The 25,134-nt window shown below is 41.1% G+C and overlaps 1 protein-coding gene across 1 annotated transcript; it reads left to right on the top strand.

Annotated features, from left to right (window-relative positions):
* Positions 1–12,665: 12,665 nt before the first annotated feature.
* On the top strand, positions 12,666–24,487 carry LOC123045286 (dynamin-related protein 3A). The gene is made up of 20 exons (XM_044468288.1): positions 12,666–13,090; positions 14,290–14,572; positions 14,661–14,689; positions 14,775–14,876; positions 15,160–15,228; positions 15,337–15,396; positions 15,908–16,021; positions 16,360–16,408; positions 16,749–16,855; positions 18,081–18,173; positions 18,296–18,388; positions 18,462–18,599; positions 19,247–19,360; positions 20,371–20,505; positions 20,626–20,650; positions 22,791–22,912; positions 23,002–23,148; positions 23,649–23,701; positions 23,809–23,908; positions 24,014–24,487. The coding sequence occupies exons 1-20, from the start codon at positions 12,734–12,736 to the stop codon at positions 24,149–24,151; spliced, it is 2,328 nt and encodes a 775-aa protein (XP_044324223.1). The 5' UTR covers positions 12,666–12,733; the 3' UTR covers positions 24,152–24,487.
* Positions 24,488–25,134: the final 647 nt, after the last annotated feature.

Below are 25,134 nucleotides of genomic sequence, written 5' to 3'. Positions count from 1 at the left end.
GAATAAGGTGCGATAGGCCGTTGTTTTGCACTCAGCTATGTCGTTGGAGTTGATGGACTCATTTACCTTCGAAGCCTTCCGCTGTTATCTAGTTTAGATGGCCTTCAGCCATGATTTATTTATGTAATAATACTCTTTATGAGGACTCGATGTAATAACTGAAGGAAATATGCCCTAGAGGCAATAATAAAGTTATTATTTATTTCCTTATAATCATGATAAATGTTTATTATTCATGCTAGAATTGTATTTACCGGAAACATAATACATGTGTGAATACATAAACAAACAAAGTGTCACTAGTATGCCTCTACTTGACTAGCTCGTTAATCAAAGATGGTTTGTTTCCTAACCATGAACAATGAGTTGTTATTTGATTAACAAGGTCACATCATTAGTAGAATGATCTGATTGACATGACCCATTCCATTAGCTTAGCACCCGATCGTTTAGTATGTTGCTATTGCTTTCTTCATGACTTATACATGTTCCTATGACTATGAGATTATGCAACTCCCGTTTACCGGAGGAACACTTTGGGTACTACCAAACGTCACAACGTAACTGGGTGATTATAAAGGAGTACTACAGGTGTCTCCAATGGTCGATGTTGGGTTGGCGTATTTCGAGATTAGGATTTGTCACTCCGATAGTCGGAGAGGTATCTCTGGGCCCTCTCGGTAATACACATCACATAAGCCTTGCAAGCATTACAACTAATATGTTAGTTGTGAGATGATGTATTACGGAACGAGTAAAGAGACTTACCGGTAACGAGATTGAACTAGGTATTGGATACCGACGATCGAATCTCGGGCAAGTAACATACCGATGACAAAGGGAACAACGTATGTTGTTATGCGGTCTGACCGATAAAGATCTTCGTAGAATATGTAGGAGCCAATATGGGCATCCAGGTCCCGCTATTGGTTATTGACCGGAGACGTGTCTCGGTCATGTCTACATTGTTCTCGAACCCGTAGGGTCCGCACGCTTAAGGTTACGATGACAGTTATATTATGAGTTTATGCATTTTGATGTACCGAAGGTTGTTCGGAGTCCCGGATGTGATCACGGACATGACGAGGAGTCTCGAAATGGTCGAGACGTAAAGATTGATATATTGGATGACTATATTCGGACACCGGAAGGGTTCCGGAAGAGTATCGGATAAAACCGGAGCACCGGGGGGTTACCGGAACCCCCCGGGGGGTTAATGGGCCTTATGGGCCTAAAGTGGAGAAGAGGAAGGGGCTGCCACAGCAGGCCGCGCGCCCCCTCTCCCCCTAGTCCGAATTGGACAAGGAGGGAGGGGCGGCGCCCCCCCTTTCCTTCTCTCCCTCCACCTCTCCTAGTTGGACAAGGAACGGGAGGGGAGTCCTACTCCCGGTAGGAGTAGGACTCCTCCTGCGCGCCTCCTCTAGGGCCGGCCGCACCCCCCCTTGGATCCTTTATATACGGAGGCAAGGGGACACCCAAGACACACAAGTTGATCCACGTGATCTGTTCCTTAGCCGTGTGCGGTGCCCCCTGCCACCATATTCCTCGATAATACTGTAGCGGAGTTTAGGCGAAGCCCTGCTGCTGTAGTTCATCAAGATCGTCACCACGCCGTCGTGCTGACGGAACTCTTCCCCGACACTTTGCTGGATCGGAGTCCGGGGATCGTCATCGAGCTGAACGTGTGCTCGAACTCGGAGGTGCCGTAGTTTCGGTGCTTGATCGGTTGGATCGTGAAGACGTACGACTACTTCCTCTACGTCGTGTCATCGCTTCCGCAGTCGGTCTGTGTTGGGTACGTAGACAATACTCTCCCCCTCGTTGCTATGCATCACATGATCTTGCGTGTGCGTAGGAAATTTTTTGAAATTACTACGAAACCCAACAGTGGCATCCGAGCCTAGGTTATTTATGTTGATGTTATATGCACGAGTAGAACACAAGTGAGTTGTGGACGATACAAGTCATACTGCCTACCAGCATGTCATACTTTGGTTCGGCGGTATTGTTGGACGAGACGACCCGGACCAACCTTACGCGTACGCTTACGCGAGACCGGTTCCCTCGACGTGCTTTGCACAGAGATGGCTTGCGGGCGACTGCCTCTCCAACTTTAGTTGAACCAAGTATGGCTACGCCCGGTCCTTGCGAAGGTTAAAACGGAGTCTATTTGACAAACTATCGTTGTGGTTTTGATGCGTAGGTGAGATTGGTTCTTACTTAAGCCCGTAGCAGCCACGTAAAACATGCAACAACAAAGTAGAGGACGTCTAACTTGTTTTTGCAGGGCATGTTGTGATGTGATATGGTCAAGGCATGATGCTGAATTTTATTGTATGAGATGATCATGTTTTGTAACCGAGTTATCGGCAACTGGCAGGAGCCATATGGTTGTCGCTTTATTGTATGCAATGCAATCGCGATGTAATGCTTTACTTTATTACTAAACGGTAGTGATAGTCGTGGAAGCATAAGATTGGCGAGACGACAACGATGCTACGATGGAGATCAAGGTGTCGCGCCGGTGACGATGGTGATCATGACGGTGCTTCGGAGATGGAGATCACAGGCACAAGATGATGATGGCCATATCATATCACTTATATTGATTGCATGTGATGTTTATCTTTTTATGCATCTTATCTTGCTTTGATTGACGGTAGCATTATAAGATGATCTCTCACTAAATTATCAAGAAGTGTTCTCCCTGAGTATGCACCGTTGCCAAAGTTCGTCGTGCCCAGACACCACGTGATGATCGGGTGTGATAAGCTCTACGTCCATCTACAACGGGTGCAAGCCAGTTTTTGCACACGCAGAATACTCAGGTTAAACTTGACGAGCCTAGCATATGCAGATATGGCCTCGGAACACGGAGACCGAAAGGTCGAGCGTGAATCATATAGTAGATATGATCAACATAACGATGTTCACCATTGAAAACTACTCCATCTCACGTGATGATCGGTCATGGTTTAGTTGATTTGGATCACGTGATCACTTAGAGGATTAGAGGGATGTCTATCTAAGTGGGAGTTCTTTAGTAATATGATTAATTGAACTTAAAATTTATCATGAACTTAGTCCCTGATAGTATCTTGCTTGTTTATGTTGATTGTAGATAGATGGCTCGTGCTGTTGTTCCGTTGAATTTTAATGCGTTCCTTGAGAAAGCAAAGTTGAAAGATGATGGTAGCAATTACACGGACTGGGTCCGTAACTTGAGGATTATCCTCATTGCTGCACAGAAGAATTACGTCCTGGAAGCACCGCTGGGTGCCAGGCCTGCTGCTGGAGCAACACCAGATGTTGTGAACGTCTGGCAGAGCAAAGCTGATGACTACTCGATAGTTCAGTGTGCCATGCTTTACGGCTTAGAATCGGGACTTCAACGACGTTTTGAACGTCATGGAGCATATGAGATGTTCCAGGAGTTGAAGTTAATATTTCAAGCAAATGCCCGAATTGAGAGATATGAAGTCTCCAATAAGTTCTATAGCTGCAAGATGGAGGAGAACAGTTCTGTCAGTGAGCATATACTCAAAATGTCTGGGTATAATAATCACTTGATTCAATTGGGAGTTAATCTTCCGGATGATTGCGTCATTGACAGAATTCTCCAATCACTGCCACCAAGCTACAAGAGCTTCGTGATGAACTATAATATGCAAGGGATGAACAAGACTATTCCCGAGCTCTTCGCAATGCTGAAAGCTGCGGAGGTAGAAATCAAGAAGGAGCATCAAGTGTTGATGGTTAACAAGACCACTAGTTTCAAGAAAAAGGGCAAAGGGAAGAAGAAGGGGAACTTCAAGAAGAACGGCAAGCAAGTTGCTGTTCAAGAGAAGAAACCCAAGTCTGGACCTAAGCCTGAAACTGAGTGCTTCTACTGCAAGCAGACTGGTCACTGGAAGCGGAACTGCCCCAAGTATTTGGCGGATAAGAAGGATGGCAAGGTGAACAAAGGTATATGTGATATACATGTTATTGATGTGTACCTTACTAGAGCTCGCAGTAGCACCTGGGTATTTGATACTGGTTCTGTTGCTAATATTTGCAACTCGAAACAGGGACTACGGAATAAGCGGGCACTGGCAAAGGACGAGGTGACGATGCGCGTGGGAAACGGTTCCAAAGTCGATGTGATCGCGGTCGGCACGCTACCTCTACATCTACCTTCGGGATTAATATTAGACCTAAATAATTGTTATTTGGTGCCAGCGTTGAGCATGAACATTATATCTGGATCTTGTTTAATGCGAGACGGTTATTCATTTAAATCAGAGAATAATGGTTGTTCTATTTATATGAGTAATATCTTTTATGGTCATGCACCCTTGAAGAGTGGTCTATTCTTATTAGATCTCGATAGTAGTAATACACATATTCATAATGTTGAAACCAAAAGATGCAGAGTTGATAATGAAAGTGCAACTTATTTGTGGCACTGTCGTTTAGGTCATATCGGTGTAAAGCGCATGAAGAAACTCCATACTGATGGACTTTTGGAACCACTTGATTATGAATCACTTGGTACTTGCGAACCGTGCCTCATGGGCAAGATGACTAAAACACCGTTCTCCGGTACTGTGGAGAGAGCAACAGATTTGTTGGAAATCATACATACCGATGTATGTGGTCCGATGAATATTGAGGCTCGAGGCGGATATCGTTATTTTCTCACCTTCACAGATGATTTGAGCAGATATGGATATATCTACTTAATGAAGCATAAGTCTGAAACATTTGAAAAGTTCAAAGAATTTCAGAGTGAAGTTGAAAATCATCGTAACAAGAAAATAAAGTTTCTACGATCTGATCGTGGAGGAGAATATTTGAGTTACGAGTTTGGTGTACATTTGAAAAACTGTGGAATAGTTTCACAACTCACGCCACCCGGAACACCACAGCGCAATGGTGTGTCCGAACGTCGTAATCGTACTTTACTAGATATGGTGCGATCTATGATGTCTCTTACAGATTTACCGCTATCATTTTGGGGTTATGCTTTAGAGACGGCCGCATTCACGTTAAATAGGGCACCATCAAAATCCGTTGAGACGACGCCTTATGAACTATGGTTTGGCAAGAAACCAAAGTTGTCGTTTCTTAAAGTTTGGGGCTGCGATGCTTATGTGAAAAAGCTTCAACCTGATAAGCTCGAACCCAAATCGGAGAAATGTGTCTTCATAGGATACCCAAAGGAAACTGTTGGGTACACCTTCTATCACAGATCCGAAGGCAAGACATTCGTTGCTAAGAATGGATCATTTCTAGAGAAGGAGTTTCTCTCGAAAGAAGTGAGTGGGAGGAAAGTAGAACTTGACGAGGTAACTGTACCTGCTCCCTTACTGGAAAGTAGTTCATCACAGAAAACTGTTTCAGTGACACCTACACCGGTTAGTGAGGAAGCCAATGATAATGATCATGAAACTTCAGATCAAGATACTACTGAACCTCGTAGATCAACCAGAGTAAGATCCGCGCCAGAGTGGTACGGTAATCCTGTTCTGGAAGTCATGCTACTAGATCATGATGAACCTACGAACTATGAAGAAGCGATGGTGAGCCCAGATTCCGCAAAGTGGCTTGAAGCCATGAAATCTGAGATGGGATCCATGTATGAGAACAAAGTATGGACTTTGGTTGACTTGCCCGATGATCGGCAAGCAATTGAGAATAAATGGATCTTTAAGAAGAAGACTGACGCTGATGGTAATGTTACTGTCTACAAAGCTCGACTTGTCGCAAAAGGTTTTCGGCAAGTTCAAGGGATTGACTACGATGAGACCTTCTCACCCGTAGCGATGCTTAAGTCCGTCCGAATCATGTTAGCAATTGCCGCATTTTATGATTACGAAATTTGGCAAATGGATGTCAAAACTGCATTCCTGAATGGATTTCTGGAAGAAGAGTTGTATATGATGCAACCGGAAGGTTTTGTCGATCCAAAGGGAGCTAACAAAGTGTGCAAGCTCCAGCGATCCATTTATGGACTGGTGCAAGCCTCTCGGAGTTGGAATAAACGTTTTGATAGTGTGATCAAAGCATTTGGTTTTATACAGACTTTCGGAGAAGCCTGTATTTACAAGAAAGTGAGTGGGAGCTCTGTAGCATTTCTGATATTATATGTGGATGACATATTACTGATTGGAAATGATATAGAATTTCTGGATAGCATAAAGGGATACTTGAATAAAAGTTTTTCAATGAAAGACCTCGGTGAAGCTGCTTACATATTAGGCATTAAGATCTATAGAGATAGATCAAAACGCTTAATTGGACTTTCACAAAGCACATACCTTGACAAAATTTTGAAGAAGTTCAAAATGGATCAAGCAAAGAAAGGGTTCTTGCCTGTGTTACAAGGTGTGAAATTGAGTAAGACTCAATGCCCGACCACTGCAGAAGATAGAGAGAATATGAAAGATGTTCCCTATGCATCAGCCATAGGATCTATCATGTATGCAATGCTGTGTACCAGACCTGATGTATGCCTTGCTATAAGTTTAGCAGGGAGGTACCAAAGTAATCCAGGAGTGGATCACTGGACAGCGGTCAAGAACATCCTGAAATACCTGAAAAGGACTAAGGATATGTTTCTCGTATATGGAGGTGACAAAGAGCTCATCGTAAAAGGTTACGTTGATGCAAGCTTTGACACTGATCCGGACGATTCTAAATCGCAAACCGGATACGTGTTTACATTAAACGGTGGAGCTGTCAGTTGGTGCAGTTCTAAACAAAGCGTCGTAGCGGGATCTACATGTGAAGCGGAATACATAGCTGCTTCGGAAGCAGCAAATGAAGGAGTCTGGATGAAGGAGTTCATATCCGATCTAGGTGTCATACCTAGCGCATCGGGTCCAATGAAAATCTTTTGTGACAATACTGGTGCAATTGCCTTGGCAAAGGAATCCAGATTTCACAAAAGGACCAAACACATCAAGAGACGCTTCAACTCCATCCGGGATCTAGTCCAGGTGGGAGACATAGAGATTTGCAAGATACATACGGATCTGAATGTTGCAGACCCGTTGACTAAGCCTCTTCCACGAGCAAAACATGATCAGCACCAAGGCTCCATGGGTGTTAGAATCATTACAGTGTAATCTAGATTATTGACTCTAGTGCAAGTGGGAGACTGAAGGAAATATGCCCTAGAGGCAATAATAAAGTTATTATTTATTTCCTTATAATCATGATAAATGTTTATTATTCATGCTAGAATTGTATTTACCGGAAACATAATACATGTGTGAATACATAGACAAACAAAGTGTCACTAGTATGCCTCTACTTGACTAGCTCGTTAATCAAAGATGGTTATGTTTCCTAACCATGAACAATGAGTTGTTATTTGATTAACGAGGTCACATCATTAGTAGAATGATCTGATTGACATGACCCATTCCATTAGCTTAGCACCCGATCGTTTAGTATGTTGCTATTGCTTTCTTCATGACTTATACATGTTCCTATGACTATGAGATTATGCAACTCCCGTTTACCGGAGGAACACTTTGGGTACTACCAAACGTCACAACGTAACTGGGTGATTATAAAGGAGTACTACAGGTGTCTCCAATGGTCGATGTTGGGTTGGCGTATTTCGAGATTAGGATTTGTCACTCCGATTGTCGGAGAGGTATCTCTGGGCCCTCTCGGTAATACACATCACATAAGCCTTGCAAGCATTACAACTAATATGTTAGTTGTGAGATGATGTATTACGGAACGAGTAAAGAGACTTGCCGGTAACGAGATTGAACTAGGTATTGGATACCGACGATCGAATCTCGGGCAAGTAACATACCGATGACAAAGGGAACAACGTATGTTGTTATGCGGTCTGACCGATAAAGATCTTCGTAGAATATGTAGGAGCCAATATGGGCATCCAGGTCCCGCTATTGGTTATTGACCGGAGACGTGTCTCGGTCATGTCTACATTGTTCTCGAACCCGTAGGGTCCGCACGCTTAAGGTTACGATGACAGTTATATTATGAGTTTATGCATTTTGATGTACCGAAGGTTGTTCGGAGTCCCGGATGTGATCACGGACATGACGAGGAGTCTCGAAATGGTCGAGACGTAAAGATTGATATATTGGATGACTATATTCGGACACCGGAAGGGTTCCGGAAGAGTATCGGATAAAACCGGAGCACCGGGGGGTTACCGGAACCCCCCGGGGGGTTAATGGGCCTTATGGGCCTAAAGTGGAGAAGAGGAAGGGGCTGCCACAGCAGGCCGCGCGCCCCCTCTCCCCCTAGTCCGAATTGGACAAGGAGGGAGGGGCGGCGCCCCCCCCTTTCCTTCTCTCCCTCCACCTCTCCTAGTTGGACAAGGAACGGGAGGGGAGTCCTACTCCCGGTAGGAGTAGGACTCCTCCTGCGCGCCTCCTCTAGGGCCGGCCGCACCCCCCCCTTGGATCCTTTATATACGGAGGCAAGGGGACACCCAAGACACACAAGTTGATCCACGTGATCTGTTCCTTAGCCGTGTGCGGTGCCCCCTGCCACCATATTCCTCGATAATACTGTAGCGGAGTTTAGGCGAAGCCCTGCTGCTGTAGTTCATCAAGATCGTCACCACGCCGTCGTGCTGACGGAACTCTTCCTCGACACTTTGCTGGATCGGAGTCCGGGGATCGTCATCGAGCTGAACGTGTGCTCGAACTCGGAGGTGCCGTAGTTTCGGTGCTTGATCGGTTGGATCGTGAAGACGTACGACTACTTCCTCTATGTCGTGTCATCGCTTCCGCAGTCGGTCTGCGTAGGGTACGTAGACAATACTCTCCCCCTCGTTGCTATGCATCACATGATCTTGCGTGTGCGTAGGAATTTTTTTGAAATTACTACGAAACCCAACAATAACTGTGTGATTGAAACTCTGTTATAAATCCTCGAGTATTGTGCGTATCAGCATTACCGATCTAGGGATGACACTGATATACAGAGACTTGACCATTTGAGGCCTGGTCACTACAAGAGTCTTACCATTTCCCAACTATGATCTAATTTTTGAATATGACTGGTTCTCTCTAGTCAGTCCTATAGCATTTAATGTGCCAGAAAACACCTTCAGTTTCACTATCTAGGGCAAGCAAACTATCACTACTGCATAAACTGTCAAGGAAGTACCAGCAAAAACAACTACCAAGTTACTGGAAAAAGGAGCTGAGGGGTTTCTATTACAAATGCACTATATTGTTTCAGAGGCTCCTGAAGGTTTTCAAACTCCACCTCAGCTACAGAATTTATTGATGGATTATGCTGATTTGTTTGAGGAACCTTCTACTCTGCCTCCTCACAGAGAATGTGATCATACCATTCCTTTAAAACATGGAATAGACCCACCTCATGCTAGGCCATACAGAGTTCCTCAACACCAAAAACAAGAAATGGAAAACCAAATTAGGAAACTACTGGTAGCTCATTTCCTTCGACACAGTCAAAGTCCATATGCAGCTCCTGTCATTCTAGTAAAGAAAAAGATGGATCTAGGAGACTTTGTACTGATTTCAGGAAAAATGCAACAACCAAATAAATTTCCAATACCAGTAATAGAAGATTTGTTATATGAGCTACATGGAGCAAAGTATTTCTCCAAAATTGACTTAAGGACTGGTTATCACCAAATCAGAATGCATCTTGATGATCTTCATAAAACAGCTTTCAGAACATTTCTTGGACATTTTGAATATTTGGTAATGCCTTTTGGCCTTTCTAATGCTCCAGGAACTTTTCAAGCAGTGATGAACAACATTTTTGGAGCTTATATAAGGACGTTTGTGTTAGTCTTTTTATCTTGATTTATAGCAAGACACTCAAGGAGCATATGGAGCACCTCCAAACAGTTCTACATATACTAAAAGAAATGTGTCTTTGTTGTACAACAAGTAGAATATCTTAGTCATGTTATTTCTGCAGCAGGAGTAGCAACAGAACTCAAGAAGATACAAGCTATTGTTGAGTGTCCAACACCAGACAATGTTACAAAACTAAGGAGTTTTCTGGGTTTGGCAGGGTACTACATAAGATTTATTAAGGGATATGGTGTTATTTGTAGACCCCTACACGATCTTCTGAAGAAAGGACAGTTTGCTTGGACAACTGCTCATGACACAACATTTGCACAACTATAACATGCCTTAATTACTGCTCCAGTATTGCCACTTACAGATTTTCCCAACCTTTTGTATTGGAAACTGATGCTTCAGGCAAAGGAATTGGGGCACTTTTAATGCAACAAGGATGGCCTATAGTATTTTATAGTTCTGCCCTATGCCCCAGAAATGCTGCTATGTCAATTTATGAGAAAGAAGCCCTAGCTATATTGGAAGCCCTGAAAAGATGGAGGCACTATCTACTAGGCAGAGAGTTGTTGATCAAAACAAATCAACAGTCACTCAAGTTTATTATAGACCAGAAAATCACAGAGGGAGTGCAACATAAGTTAATGATGAAATTGCTGGAGTTTAACCTTGAAATTCAATACAAAAAAGGTGTTCTTAATAAAGTGGCAGATGCTCTTTCCAGAGCCCTACCATCTTGCATGGCAATGTCAGCTGTCACACCTGTTTGGGCAAAAGAATTAGTACAAAGCTATCAGCAAGATCCAGTGGCCAAACAATTGTTAGCACAATTACTGTTGCATCATTCTCACACTACTTCAGACCACCAATTAACACCTGGTATCATCAGATCTAAAGGAATAATTTTAGTAGGAAATGTTCCTGCTCTCAGAACTAGATTGTTGGTTGCATTGCATAGTTCACCTATTGGGGGTCATTCTGGAAAAAGAGCAACATACCAGACAGTTAAGAACATATTTTACTGGCCAGGATTAAAGAAAGAAGTGGAAACTTTCATTGCTGCTTGCCCTATCTGCCAGAGAGCAAAGCATGAAAATTATCTTCAACCTTGTTTGTTAGATCCCCTCCTTATAACTGACATGGCATGGCAACATATCTCTATGGATTTCATAGAAGGCCTCCCAAATTCAAATGGCAAAGAAGTGATACTAGTAGTGGTGGATAGATATACAAAATATGCCCATTTTGTTCCACTATCCCATCCATATACTATCCTCAGTGTGGCACAAACATTTCTGGATAATATACCCAGGTTACATGGACCACCCAAACTGATCATATCCGGCAGGGACATAATATTTACCAGCAAATTGTGGAAGGATATTTTTTTCTGCTTGGTAAAGTGAGTTATGGTACAATACATCATACCACCCTCAATTTGATGGCCAAACACGACGAGTTAATCAATGTGTTGAGACTTATCTGAGATGCATGGCAAGTACAAAACCTAAAGTGGTGCTCTTGGATATCTCTAGCTGAATATTGGTATAATACCACATACCACACTGCTATCAAAATGCCCCCTTTCAAGCTCTTTGTTGTTTTTTCCCTCCAATAATTTTTGAACTAGCCATACCTGGACCCTAGGAGAAAGAAGCTCACAACTTTTTGTCCGCTAAGCAATATATGCTGGAGCAACTAAAAACCAACTTACTGCAGGCCCAGGACAAAATGAAAAATCATGCAGATCTTAAAAGAGTATAGAGAGTTTTTGAGGTGGGAGGTATGGTATATCTCAAAATGGCTCCCTACAGACTAGCAGTTTATGGTTTTAGAGGCGCCTTGAAATTGCAACATAAGTATTATGGACCATTTCTCATTGTACAAAAGATTGACAAGTCTGCTTACAAACTTCAGTTTCCTGAGCATGTGAAAATTCATCCAGTATTCCATGTTAGTCAGTTGAAAAAGCAGATTGGTCCAAAATCCATACCTAGTCCATGGTACTACCAAGACTGGCCCAACAGAGGTTCTTCAGGTCAGACAAGTTCCCAGACATAACATGCCGGTGGTACAACAGTTAATACAATGGCAAAATTTATCTTCCAAGGAGGCCACCTGGGAGGATACCGATTTCATTAAGTATACTTTTTCGGAGTTTTTGAAAGTGACAACCCAAGCTTGGTGTAATGCAGCACAAGCGTCGTGTGGACACGTCGAATCTTACAAGGGGGCAATGTCAGGACTGACTGTTGATGGTTCAGTTAACACTTTCAGTCTTCAGTAAAAGAGATGTAGCATTTCAGACAATATCGCTTCAGCAACAACGAATGGCGACGATGGCTTCTGCGTCTACAACACGTCTCCACCATCCGATGTCATTTACCGTTGTCACTGTAGCGTTTCACTTTCTTTACCACTAGCTGTCATTACTCTGCTTATAACGAGCCGGGTTGTGGCTGGAAGGTTCATGTTGATTTCCCCAATTGCCAACTATGGGTTAGAACCCTAGACAATACAACTCTCTTATAGCAACAAATACATCTCAAATCCGAGCTAGGTCACGATTTCCTCCATACAATTTCCCAAATAGATCGATAAAACTACTCGGGTCTGACACGGAGGAAACGACGTGATCCGTGTGGTGATTAGAAGAGTTTCCCTATACATATACTGATGGAAATTCCTTTTCTTCATAAATTCCATAAAAAATGCTGTTTTGTTTTCGCTTATATGGAAAACTTTGTAAACTTTTGTTTTCATTTCCATTTTGTAAATTTTCGTTCTGTTTTGATGCTGCAGGTATCTCACACAATACGCACATCCACACAAAACCCCAGCGAAGAAAAAGAGAGGAAATTAGCCCCAAAGCGTTCCCTCTAGTCTCCCAAAACCCAACACTGTCGGCGGCGATGGCTGACTCGGCAGCGGCTGCTGCGGCGGCGGCGGCGCAACCGGCGACAGTGGGCCAAGCCGTGATCCCGCTCGTCAATAGGCTGCAAGACATCATGGCGCGGCTGGACGGTGACGCCGCCGCCGGCGTGGAGCTGCCACAGGTTGCGGCGATCGGCGGGCAGAGCAGCGGCAAGTCAAGTGTGCTGGAGGCGCTCGTCGGCCGCGACTTCCTCCCGAGGGGCCCCGAAATCTGCACGCGCCGCCCCCTCGTGCTCCAGCTCGTGCGCCACTCGGCCCCCGAGGAGTGGGGCGAGTTCCTCCACGCCCCCGGCCGCCGATTCGACGATTTCGAACACATCAAGCGCGAGATCCAGGTCAGTTTCTCTGCAATTGCTGCAGCTTTGCTTTGCTGGGTGCGGGTGACATGTTTGCTGTCGCTGGGGGCTTGAAACGAGTGCCTTGGTCTCACGGATTGATGTAGCTTTGCTTGTTTTCCGAGTGTATGCAATATGTTTGCTGTAATGCTGGGTACCCAAAAATTGTGCGTCAGCCTTGGTGACGGCTGTAGCTTTGCTTGTTTGCTTCTTGTACTCTATAGGCATTTTTGTTTTGCTGATTCCATGACTTAAACAAAGGATTGTAGTTCGTAAGAGTACCACTACAACTATACATAACTTGCAGTTTTTGTAGTTTGCGGATGGAGCAACGATTGTGCTGACATGCTGTGTTACTTCTGCACTAGCACCCGCCGATATTACTGGCTGGAATTTTATCAGTTAATGTCCATCTTCTAGTTTTTTCTTGTCGAAAATAACTGTTGCTTAAACTTTGCAGCAGATATTGTGAATCATGCACTTTTAACATTACTATGGACCTTCCAGTCAGTCTCGTGCACACAATTATTTCTTTATGGTGGTACAATCATCATCAGGACAAAGTTCGAAGATAGTTCTGTTCTTTTTTCTATAGCATGGCATCACTTTGCAAGATGCAAGTAATCTGAATATTATCATGCATCCCCAGTATATCCGCTTATTAGCCTATTGGTGCTTGTTAGCCTTGCTCAAATGCCGAAGCCAGTTGGACACTAACACGCGGGAGGATCATACACGATAAATATACTTAGATTCAGAAAGGTTGCCTTAATGGAACACTCCGGAGAGTTTGTAATTGCTTTCTCATGTGATAGTAGTAACTAGTACGCCCAGCCCCCCCCCCCCCCCCCCCCTCCCCCCAGCAATTGATGGTCAAAGGTAGAGAAGTTTGACTGCAGGCTTTCTAGGACGGACATAATGTATTTTGGAATGGAGGCAGTATTTGTTTATATGTCTATTTTTTTCTTGTCTAACTTATGTTTTCATTGTATTAGTAAACATGTAAGTCCTGAATACTTAACTTTGTTCCTTCTGTTTTATTTATCTTAGTCTTGTGAGACACTGATTTTCCCCCTCTATTCATCATATTCCACTCTTTCTATTTGTAGCACCTCTCAAGTAATATTTGAAACTGTATTATTTATTAATTGCATGCCTTCATAATGTTCTCACGAGAGAAATATATTGCCTGCTTTCAGTCGGAAACGGACAAAGAAGCTGGAGGTAACAAAGGTGTCTCTGACAAACAGATTCGTCTGAAAATCTTCTCACCAAATGTAATTGACATCACATTGGTTGACCTCCCTGGAATTACAAGGGTTCCGGTCGGAGATCAGCCTAGTGATATTGAGTCAAGAATAAGAACAATGATCATGCAATACATTAAGCATCCAAGCTGCATTATCTTGGCCGTCTCACCCGCAAATGCAGATTTAGCTAATTCTGATGCTCTTCAACTGGCACGGCTTGGTGATCCTGATGGTACATAAGCAACTCTATGGAAGAATTTATTATGAAGTTCCTTGTAGCTAAGAAGTGTAAACTTAACTGTTTGCTGTCTTTCTGGCAGGATCTCGTACAATTGGTGTTATCACCAAGGTATTAATGTGTGTACAAAATTAATACTGCAAAGTTGTTACCTTACTCGTGATGACAATTTTGATTTGTTTTTCAATGGCCTTAGTTGGACATCATGGACAGGGGTACTGATGCTCGTAACTTTTTACTGGGAAATGTAATCCCCCTCAAGCTTGGTTATGTAGGTATTGTGAATCGCAGCCAAGAGGTATATTCCGAGGCAAAACCACAAAACCTGATAATTTTGTTTGTCATTTTGAATTTCATGTTCTGACTGCTCTTTCTCTCACACACACACATAAAAAGACGACAAGAAACTCATGTGCTGTGCTGTTATATTTCTAAACTTCTTAGTTCTTTATATGTGTTGGTAGTGAATTCAATTGGTTATTTAAACTTGGATCTTAGCAGTTAATGATAATGCTACTGCCTAAATTGATAAAGTTATTTGTTCTAACTTCTAATCTAACACAAGTGGATGATTCCTACAGGACATCAACTTTAACCGAAGCATCAAAGATGCACTTGCCTTTGAGGAGAAGTTTTTCTCGACTCTACCTGTATGCCTGGAACCTGTGAATTTTCTTGCAGCAGTACTATCCATTGTGACTAGGCATATTTTCTTATAAGCTGTGTCTGATTGTATTTATTTTCTTTTCTTTTAACAGGCTTATCATGGTCTTTCACAATGTTGTGGTGTTCCTCAATTGGCCAAGAAGTTAAATATGGTATTGACACATTCTGTTAAATATTTGTTGTACTTTTCTTGCCCCTGTATTGCCTATGTTGCTTATGTTGTTAGTCTCTTTGTACTTCATTTACCAATGATATCCTGAACAAACATCAACATACCCAGGCTCCAGGAGAAATGTTTTTTTGACACTAATCTGATCTAGGATGAATTATTCCCAATTTACTGCAAGATAGTGGGTCAATGAATGATTTTTCATGTTTAAGTTGAAACCTCTAGTTTTAGCATGTAACTGAGAGATTAACTTGATAAAAGTTGGTGTGGTTAACAAAACTTTTAAGTGGATGAAATATAATACTTCTTGAATAGTAACTAATGAACGCCTTGCTGAAAAAGGTGAAGCCTTTGCCGTATGTATTGATGCACTATCTATGGGCACCTTCGTTTATCCATAGACACTGTCTATGATGCTTCCATAAGTGATATTAATACATCTAATGATTCTATCTGTGCACCTCATCATTGCAACTCTTGGCTCTTATTTACAGATTCTACTAAAGCACATCACAGATATGCTTCCAGGTTTGAAATCTCGAATAAATGCTCAGTTGGTAGCAGTTGCCAAGGAACATGCTGCATATGGTGATACGGCAGAATCGACGGTAATTACACTGATATTACATAAGTATAAATTGTGAATACCTGCTTTATGATGGAACTGTCATTTATTGCTGGGATGCCTTAACTGTGCACAGTTTAGAGTTTGCTATATCTTATATGCATTGGCATGAGAATCACTTATTAGTTATTACAATTATCATATGTCATGCTCTGTTGAACTACATACATGACGCATTACACCTGACTCCCTTATGCATGTTGTTTTTCTTAGTAACCATATATTTACCTGATCTTCTCTTGTTTCACGCACATGTTGGTTTCTTTCTAGTGTCATTTTCTTTTACTTTTCAACCCTGCCTTTCTGGTCTTCGATATGCAGGCTGGTCAGGGAGTCAAACTGTTGAACATATTGGGAAAATATTGTGAAGGTAAGGAAGAATGATCTGTTCCATTCATTGTAAAACCTTAACTTACTAATTTTTGTTTTGTTGCTATTTTTAAGAACTATTGCTGTTATGGTGACTCAATCAACAATCCTTTGTAGTCCAGTTCCATTCAATAATTAATTCAAAACTCAGAAAAAGTACTTATATCTTTAAATTATCTTAACTGTTTAGAAAGCATTTGCTTGTTTATTTTTACCGTTGTGGAACTCTTTTAGTTACATGACAATTTAGATGTCAGAATATTAAGAACTTATTTTGTGAAGTGTTTGATTTTCCCAATGCTATTCTTTTTCTAATGTTAATAATATCTTCATGTTTTCAGCTTTTTCTTCGATGGTGGAGGGGAAAAATAAAGTGTCAACAGATCAGCTTTCTGGTGGAGCAAGAATTCACTACATTTTTCAGTCAATTTTTGTCAAAAGCTTGGAGGTTTGCAAAAGCAATAGCTTGACATATTTACACAGCAGACATGTATCCATGTTATTACAATTCACTGTGTGTTAATATGAGAATTAAATTTGCATATAATGAGAATAGTGCTCCCTGGGACTAGTTTGCAAAAATACTACTCACTAGTTACAGAATTATGCTTCATCTAGCACTCCGCCAAATATACCCCTTTGCTTCATTAAAAACAAGCGAGTGTCTCTTTCTACTCCTAAAGCACATGCATATGTTACTCCTGGTCCTGGACTTGATAATGCATCAGCCAGCTGCTGAGAAAATGACTGCATGCATCAGTTAGAGTTAGCGCATGCTTAAAATCTCAATCTAAGTCACAACTGAAAGCCCTTGCTGCTGCAAACCCACTAGATACACAGTTGGGCTTAATGGGCAGCATGGCAGGGCGACACAGCTGGGAACATGGTGCAGCAGTTGATGCTTCAGTGTAATAGTGATGCGGGCGGTTGGCAGTGAGCTCCATGTTCGCAATACTACACGAGCTAAGTGGTTTTAGTGGGTGCTATGAGAGCAGAAATGTGAGAAGTGATACTTTGACATAAACTTCATGTCATAAACTGACCTACACAGTGGCAAAAAATAAAAAATAAATACAAATTCACAGCGAACAGCAACTTCTACCATTTTCTAGATTAAGTTATTGTGGTGATTTTTCCTTAGTTATTTTGTATGTAGACTGATTTTGCATTTTGTGAAATGGCTGGTTCTTTGGTGATGACCTCTCTCTTTTTCGGGAATTTCTTGTGATAGTTTAGTATGCCTTACCAGAGAATTTTCTTGAGATCTGCCCTTTCAGGAAGGGTTCTGCTCTCCATAGTCACATTATAGTATTTTCTGCCTTAATTGTTGTGTCCCCTATATCAACATGCTGTAGGGGCCCCCGCAAAAAAAATGCTTTAGGGGAAAAAGTTGTGCACTGTAATAAACTAGTATATCTTCCTGCAGATCATTTTAATTTCTGGGCAGAAACAATTACCTCGTGCTAGTGTTACTTTTATCATCGTATATTTTGTTGACGCTGTTTATCATCGTATATAGCTATATGGCATTACAAACGACATTAATTCCCATCATTTTAGCAACAGTATGTGTCATAATTTTCACCTGTTTCATCTTGTGGTTCACATATTTCCTTTTTTGTGTGTGATAAATCTAGTGGTTCACATTTCTTAGTTACTTACTCTATATGAAGGAAATTGACCCTTGCAAGAATATAAGCGATGAAGATATCCGCACGAGCATACAGAACTCTGACGGTCCAAAGGGGGCTATGTTTCTGCCAGAGGTTTACCTTTTCTCTGGATGATGCAATCCTTACTTGTTAAATTTTTGTTATTCCAGTTAATGTCTTCTTACCGGACTCCTCCATGCTCAGAAGTATGTTTTTTTTCCTATTATAAATTGTAGGTGCCTTTTGAGATTCTTGTGCGAAAGCAGATAGGCCGTTTGCTTGATCCAAGTCTTCAGTGTGCCAAATTTATCTATGACGAGTTAGTCAAAGTATGTACCCGTAACTATGTTATTCCTATCAACCTCTAATTACGTTAGTTATAAGGTATCCTGAATAATGCAGATTAGCCATGGTTGCTTAACTAGTGAGCTGCAGAAATACCCAATTCTTAAAAGACGGATGGGTGAATCAGTTAGCAATTTCTTGAGAGATGGTCTTCGACCTGCGGAGACAATGATAACTCATATTATTGAAATGGAGGTAAGTGTTTATATTCTGAGTTCTTATTTGCCAATTGGTGGTAACCATTGGATTTCTCCGATAGTAAAGTTTAATTTTCGGGGTGTTTACTATCCACAGTATCCTGCAACTAAAGTAACCAACCATTAAACAATCGGTTGCTTTCATCTTACACTATTGGATATGCTTTGCAAAGAAGCTGGTTTTAACAATGTGGCTGCTATAACCTGTCACTCTGGTTTAAGGGTCCCACTGTACTCGTGTCCCCCTGTATTAATGCAAGGATACAGTCTTGAGTATCCTAACAAAAGTTGGTTATTTATGCATTTATTACCAGTTATGTTTTAAATATTGTTGAACAAGTTAGGTTATTATGAGCTCAGCATTGTGATGATCTATCTCAGTTGTAATTGTATTTAGTTTTTTCACAATCTAATTCATGTTTTCCCATGTTCTATTCTGGTTTCAGTTATGGTAGTTACATGTTCGGTTATCTATTCCAATTAAGAACCTTCTTTTTTTTGAACTTTGTGGATTGGTATTTGACACTGGGGTTGCAGATGCATGCTAATGAGTGTCTTGATTTGTTATTCGCTTGTGCGCATAGCTCCATTTTATTGTCTTTTGTGTTTATTTTCTTATATGCAATTATACAAATATTTCTACAGATGGATTACATAAATACTTCACATTCAAGCTTTGTTGGAGGCAGCAAGGTTGTTGAACTTGCTAAGCACGAAGGTCTATCTTCGAGAGGACCAACTTCACTATCGGTTCATAAGGTAACATCTTTTCCACCTCAGATTTTGTATCTATTCCTGAATAACGTAAAGAGAAGTCCAATGTGGATGACTGGGATGTACCTTTGCAACAATGAACCTTTGCATTTGACTGCTCTGCTAGTGCTATCCGCGGAGTAGTTTTATTCTCTTTAGTATGACTAATCAATTTTTTAATGTCACTAAGAATTCAATAGTAAACGACACCCGCAACCGCTCCTTTTGAAGAAAACAATTAATTGAAAGGAGTAGGTCAACTCGCATGATGGCTCTGGAATCAATGTGGATGGAAGTTGTGTTTATACACAAATTGTTCTAACTTGAATAATTCTATGTCAAAATCGTATTGACAGATTACATACTGTCAGCATGCTCACGGAATTCACTTCACTAAAAAAAGAGTGAAAACGTGAATTTTTAGTGTTGAGTTTTTCTTGTATTAGCACAGTCAACTACAACTATTGTCACAATAATATAAGTAATTTGATTTTGTTTGAATTACTACATGATTAGTTATAATTGTTGACACAACTAATAAAATTAAGAAATAACAGAAGCCCCAGGACCCAATTCTGATCTATCTTCGACTGGGGCGAACATACGTCGATGTTGGTATAGATAGTTGGTCATGCCTAATGCGTGATATTTTTCGTTCGAGTAGTTTGTAAGATAAGAAATAATTTGGTAATGAGTACACTTATATCTTAAATATGGCTGTCCTCATATTGTTAGTATATACTTTCTATGTGTATGCAATATATATTCCGAGAAACATGCATTTGACATGTACAATTGCTAGTAAACATAAGCCGGGTATAAATCAATCTGAGCCACAAGGTTTAGCGAATTTACAAAGAATCAACTTGTGCGTTTTATACATGTCATCTAATTGCAGATTACTAGAAGATGGTACTTGACATACATCAACATTTCTAATTAGTTGCTAAGCTCATTTGATTTTGTTTAGACTCGAGGGGAGGTGTTACATCTTTTTTCCACTTCACTTATTGCAGGATGGTGTTGGTATAAGTTCTGAGGCGCAGCTAAAATCTTCTACTGAGAACAATGTACAGATCAAATCTGAAAGAGGTCAAAAGTCACGTGCTGTTTTTGCAAGAGATACTTCCAGAGGAGCAACAGCTGAGAAGGTTATCAGATCTCAAATAGTATCTTATGACTGTTTCAAAATTTGTTTTCTAGATGTGTTATAACATGATATTAACAATTTTACCCAACTTCATTTTCTGTCTTGTGTTTCTGCTGACCAGGGATTTCAGCCTGATACAGATGCAGGTAAACCAGTGTAGCTGTAATTATACAAGTCATATGCTTGATCTGCATTTCTCTGCTTTGGAGATTTTTATCATTGTAACTTCTGTGCAAGCACGATGTCAATCTGGGTTGCACTGAATTCATATGATGTTGCATTTGCGTCATGCTTTCCTGATAGCTCATTTGATTTCATATTTGAACCAGTTATATAATATATGAATAACTAAGCACTGTTCATTTGCTAGTAATATGTCTAAGAGGTTTAAGTTCCCATTTCCTGTCTGGTTATGGTTGGTGCTGGCGGATTTGGCGTCATGGATCATCATCTTCCAGCTGAAACCTGACCTAGTGGCCTGAACTGGGAAGACCTGGTTCAGGCTAACCAAGGTGCCGGTTGATCCAGGCCAGGCTTACCCAGGCTTCTCCAGGATGCAACCAAACGAGCTCCAGGCCAGGCGTTGAGCAGCCGGGGCACCAATGAATTAAATCCTAGATCACATGGCCCAACCTGTCAGAACTGGACATATATGTGATTGGCTAATCGCCATGCACTGCTGCATCAGTGTATTCATAATACCATCTGTTCACTTCCTGTTCAGAAGAAAATAACCAGTTGCTTGTTGAGACGTGATATTCAGATGTGCAAATCGCCCAAACTTGCCCGTGGTTAGCCCCATAGTGGTTTAACACGAATTTAACGAGTCACTGCTGCACCTGGCTGGTATAACCTGTCCTTAATCCTAGCTGTTTCGACAGGTTAACGCAGGCAATTTGAATCCTGCTTGGCAATTCATACGATACAAAGACAAAAGAAAAATCTTCTGATGATCCGAAGTTGAAATACAGTATGATATGACCAAATCGACCCACCTTTATGCCTTTGGTTTATAAATCTATTTGTGGAGAAATATTTACTCGCTGGGAAGCCACATGATGTGAATACCTTCGGTTGGGAACTTCGACTCATCCTTTTTGCTAAGTGATGAGATTGGATTGCCCATATCAGATATAAACTATCATATTTCTGAATACTACCTCCATTATCTTTTACTTGTCATTTCAGATTTCAACACAGAGTATGTTTGGATCCAAGGCAAGGGAAATCCTAGTCTTTCCAAGCGAGATTGGTCATTTGGTAAAAAATATATAGGTTTGGTGGCAATATAGCCTGCAACTTTTGCCTAATTGTAATTAATACAAGCCCTTTTGAAAAAAAAGTCTCCCGCACGGGGAGATGAGCAACCATGGAAACAGTAGTATTGGATTAGTGGAGTTGTGGTCATCCGGACTGCTTCTTTGTCTTGACCACCATCCATCAGGGCATGTGTTAGAGCGTCATTGCTGTGAACGCACCACCCCCTTTCGTCCCATCTACCTATAGATAATTTTGTTGCCGAGGAAGTTTGATTAGTTACTTTTCAAAGTATATTCTACATTTGTTTTCCCCAAAAAAAGAGAGTATATTCTGCATTTTAGCCTTCATGCAACTGAACAGTGAGCCTTGCTTCTATGGGCCATCTTAAACGGGCTAGATGAATGTTGTGTAGCTATGCTACGTGAGGTAGTAATTCAAGTGCACCCAGTCTCCAGTACACACCATTGATCATTACCCAATACACACTGTTGCCCATTACTTTACCTAGTTATAAATTACGTAATAATATAATGACATGTTTGTATTTTTATATGAAAAATCTACTGATTAATATGTTCTGGGCATTGTTGGTCAAAGTTTTCTAACTTCGTCTGCGCACATACTAGGAATATAATGATATCTACCTTTGAACGGCAGCAATGATTGATGAGAAAGGCCAACTTAGACATACATAAGAAGTTAATAAATCCTGGGGGCATTTAACTAGCACACTGTACATCGTTGTTCCATGTATCCCGTGCATCCTTTCTGGAGCCACCCGAGACACAGCCTCGATATTATAAACTTTGGCCCAAAAATATGTTCTGTTTATATTCGAACTTGCCTTAGTGTTTAGTACCTGCAAGTTCTATACATTGAAGTGTTCAATACCTGCAAATTACAATATATCAAACAGTTCTGCCAATTATTGCAGTTGTATATAAGGAGATATGTTTTTGGGTTATGATCTGAAATCTGGCACAATATTTTTGGGCTATGATCTGAAATCTGGTACAATCAATGTAGGAACAAGTGTGGCAGGTGGAGGCCAGAATGGTCACTCACTTGTTAGTGGGAGTTTGTCAAGCATGTCAGATCCACGAGGTTACAGCCTCAATAGCTTATACTCTATGATTCGGTTAAGAGAGGTGAATTTACTATCACAAGTGAACTTTGCAATATGTAATTCATCAGGACTTCATATTTCATCTTCAATTCTTATCCTTGTTCTTACTAGCCACCGAGCACCTTGAAACCATCAGAAAACAAGACTGACCGGGACAGAACAGAGATAGCTATTGTGAAGCTTTTGGTCAAATCTTACTATGACATTGTCAGAAAGAGTATTGAGGATGCGGTTCCCAAAGCTATAATGCATTTTTTGGTAAGTTTAGTGTCTACAATGTGGTGATACCTGTTAAAGTCTTGAAGATACCTTGTTGACCATCTACTTATTGGTGAATTTGCAATACAATTCTACTAACTTATTTGCTCTTTGCTCCAATTGTTAGAGAGCTTTAACATACCTGTTGTTAAAAAAAAGTCTCCAACGGTCGATTATATATATAAATAAAAAACTCTGGCATGCTAATTGTGGATGTTATAATATTTAACTCCTGGTGTAGATGTATGTAATATTGGCATACTCTGAATCAAAGACAAAAACTACTTCTCAAGAGAGGTTTACTTATCTCTTTTTGTCCCTACCTAGACATTTTCTTGCATGAACTAAAAATTTGTTGCTAAAAGTCATAAGTTCCAGCAACGTTGGTCATTGTGCCAAGCAAAGTATCATTACTTGTTAATTAGTATTACAATTAAAATCCAACTTCCAAAGTAGTCTGTATTGGTGACGCTGGTGTTTGACTGATCTTTTTACTTAAGGTGAACCACACAAAGCGGGAGCTCCACAACGTTTTAATTCGGAAACTGTACAGGTGACTTGCACTTTGGTTCATGTACTTGCTAGCGAGCAACCCAATCGTAAATTTCAGATTACTTTCTATCTGGAAGAATCATTCTATAATGACGATCTGGTGTGCAGGGAGAGCCTATTTGATGACATGCTGAGGGAAACAGATGAAGTACTTATCAGACGGCAGCGTATTCAAGAAACGCTCCAAGTTCTTGAACAGGCACACAGGGTATTTACTCCTCTCCTAGATGTTCTTGTCAACTTATGCGTCGCGCATCCATTTTTTTTATTTATTTTTGCGTCGAGCATCCATTTGATGTTTGTATTTTTTCAGACGCTTGAGGAATTTCCTCTTGAAGCTGAGAAGCTTGAGAGGGGCTACAGCATCTCTGAGTATGGCACTGGCCTGCCGAAAATCCCTGGACTCAGCAATCGCAATCCTAGGGGTTCCTCCCTTAACTTGTACAGTTGAAAGAAACATCAAATGTACATGAACATGCTCATGTGGCATGTTGGTCGGACCCAGGTGCCAAAAAAGGGCACCTCTTCACTTGGTTTTGATTCAATCCTCAATCATTTTGGAGCTACTTGTTTGAGTTTTGAGCTGGGCATCCAAATTTTGTTCTACAAAGGCATTTCTTTGTAATCGGAAGCTATGGCTGGAACAACACCGGGAGTAGATCAGTATGTAAGTTACCCCCCTTGTCAACCTGACAACGGGGAACCACTTGCACTTATATTATTATTATGCAAGGCTACAATTGCCATTTTACAGGAGCATCTAATAAAATTTTTATAGTTATAAGCACATGCCAAGCAATTCCTTTTGAAAGCCCCACCATATACTCCCTCCGTCCGAAAATACTTGTCCGAGGAATGGATGTATCTAGATTTATTTTAGTTCTAGATACATCCATTTGCATCCATTTCTACGACAAATATTTCCAGACGGAGGGAGTAGTTGGTAAGCCCCACTATATACTCGTAGTTGGTAAGCTTCGAATCTGGTGTTAAGCTACGCATCATGTACTAATCATGATGTTCTTAGCAAGGCATCGGTTCAATCAACCGGTGTTAGTTTTTTTAGTCTTATTAAAAGGCGTAATGTGTGTCGGCAGAGTTCTTGAACTTTATGGGATCAGAATGCATACAGTAAGAATTGCAATGTTTTAGTGGTTGTCCTGCGAATAGTTCTCTCGACCTCGCATGCTCGAAACATACTGGTGCTGCATCAGCATCACTCTTCAACACACACCCTATATTATTATTTTCTGCTTGGATTTATATTTATGTTCGATTGCCTAGCACTTGTCCTCGGGTAGGAGAAACTACTTGGTTGTTATGGTGGAACCAACCGAACCGCGGCGCGGTTGATTAGTAGTAATCTGGGGACGTCTAAGCGTTGAACAGACTTGCACAGAAGATTTCCTTGGGCCCGCAATGCTTCTCTTATAT

Source organism: Triticum aestivum, chromosome 2B (assembly GCF_018294505.1).
Source record: "Triticum aestivum cultivar Chinese Spring chromosome 2B, IWGSC CS RefSeq v2.1, whole genome shotgun sequence".
NCBI classification, from domain to species: domain Eukaryota; kingdom Viridiplantae; phylum Streptophyta; class Magnoliopsida; order Poales; family Poaceae; genus Triticum; species Triticum aestivum.
This window is presented reverse-complemented; position numbering and strand designations above follow the sequence as displayed.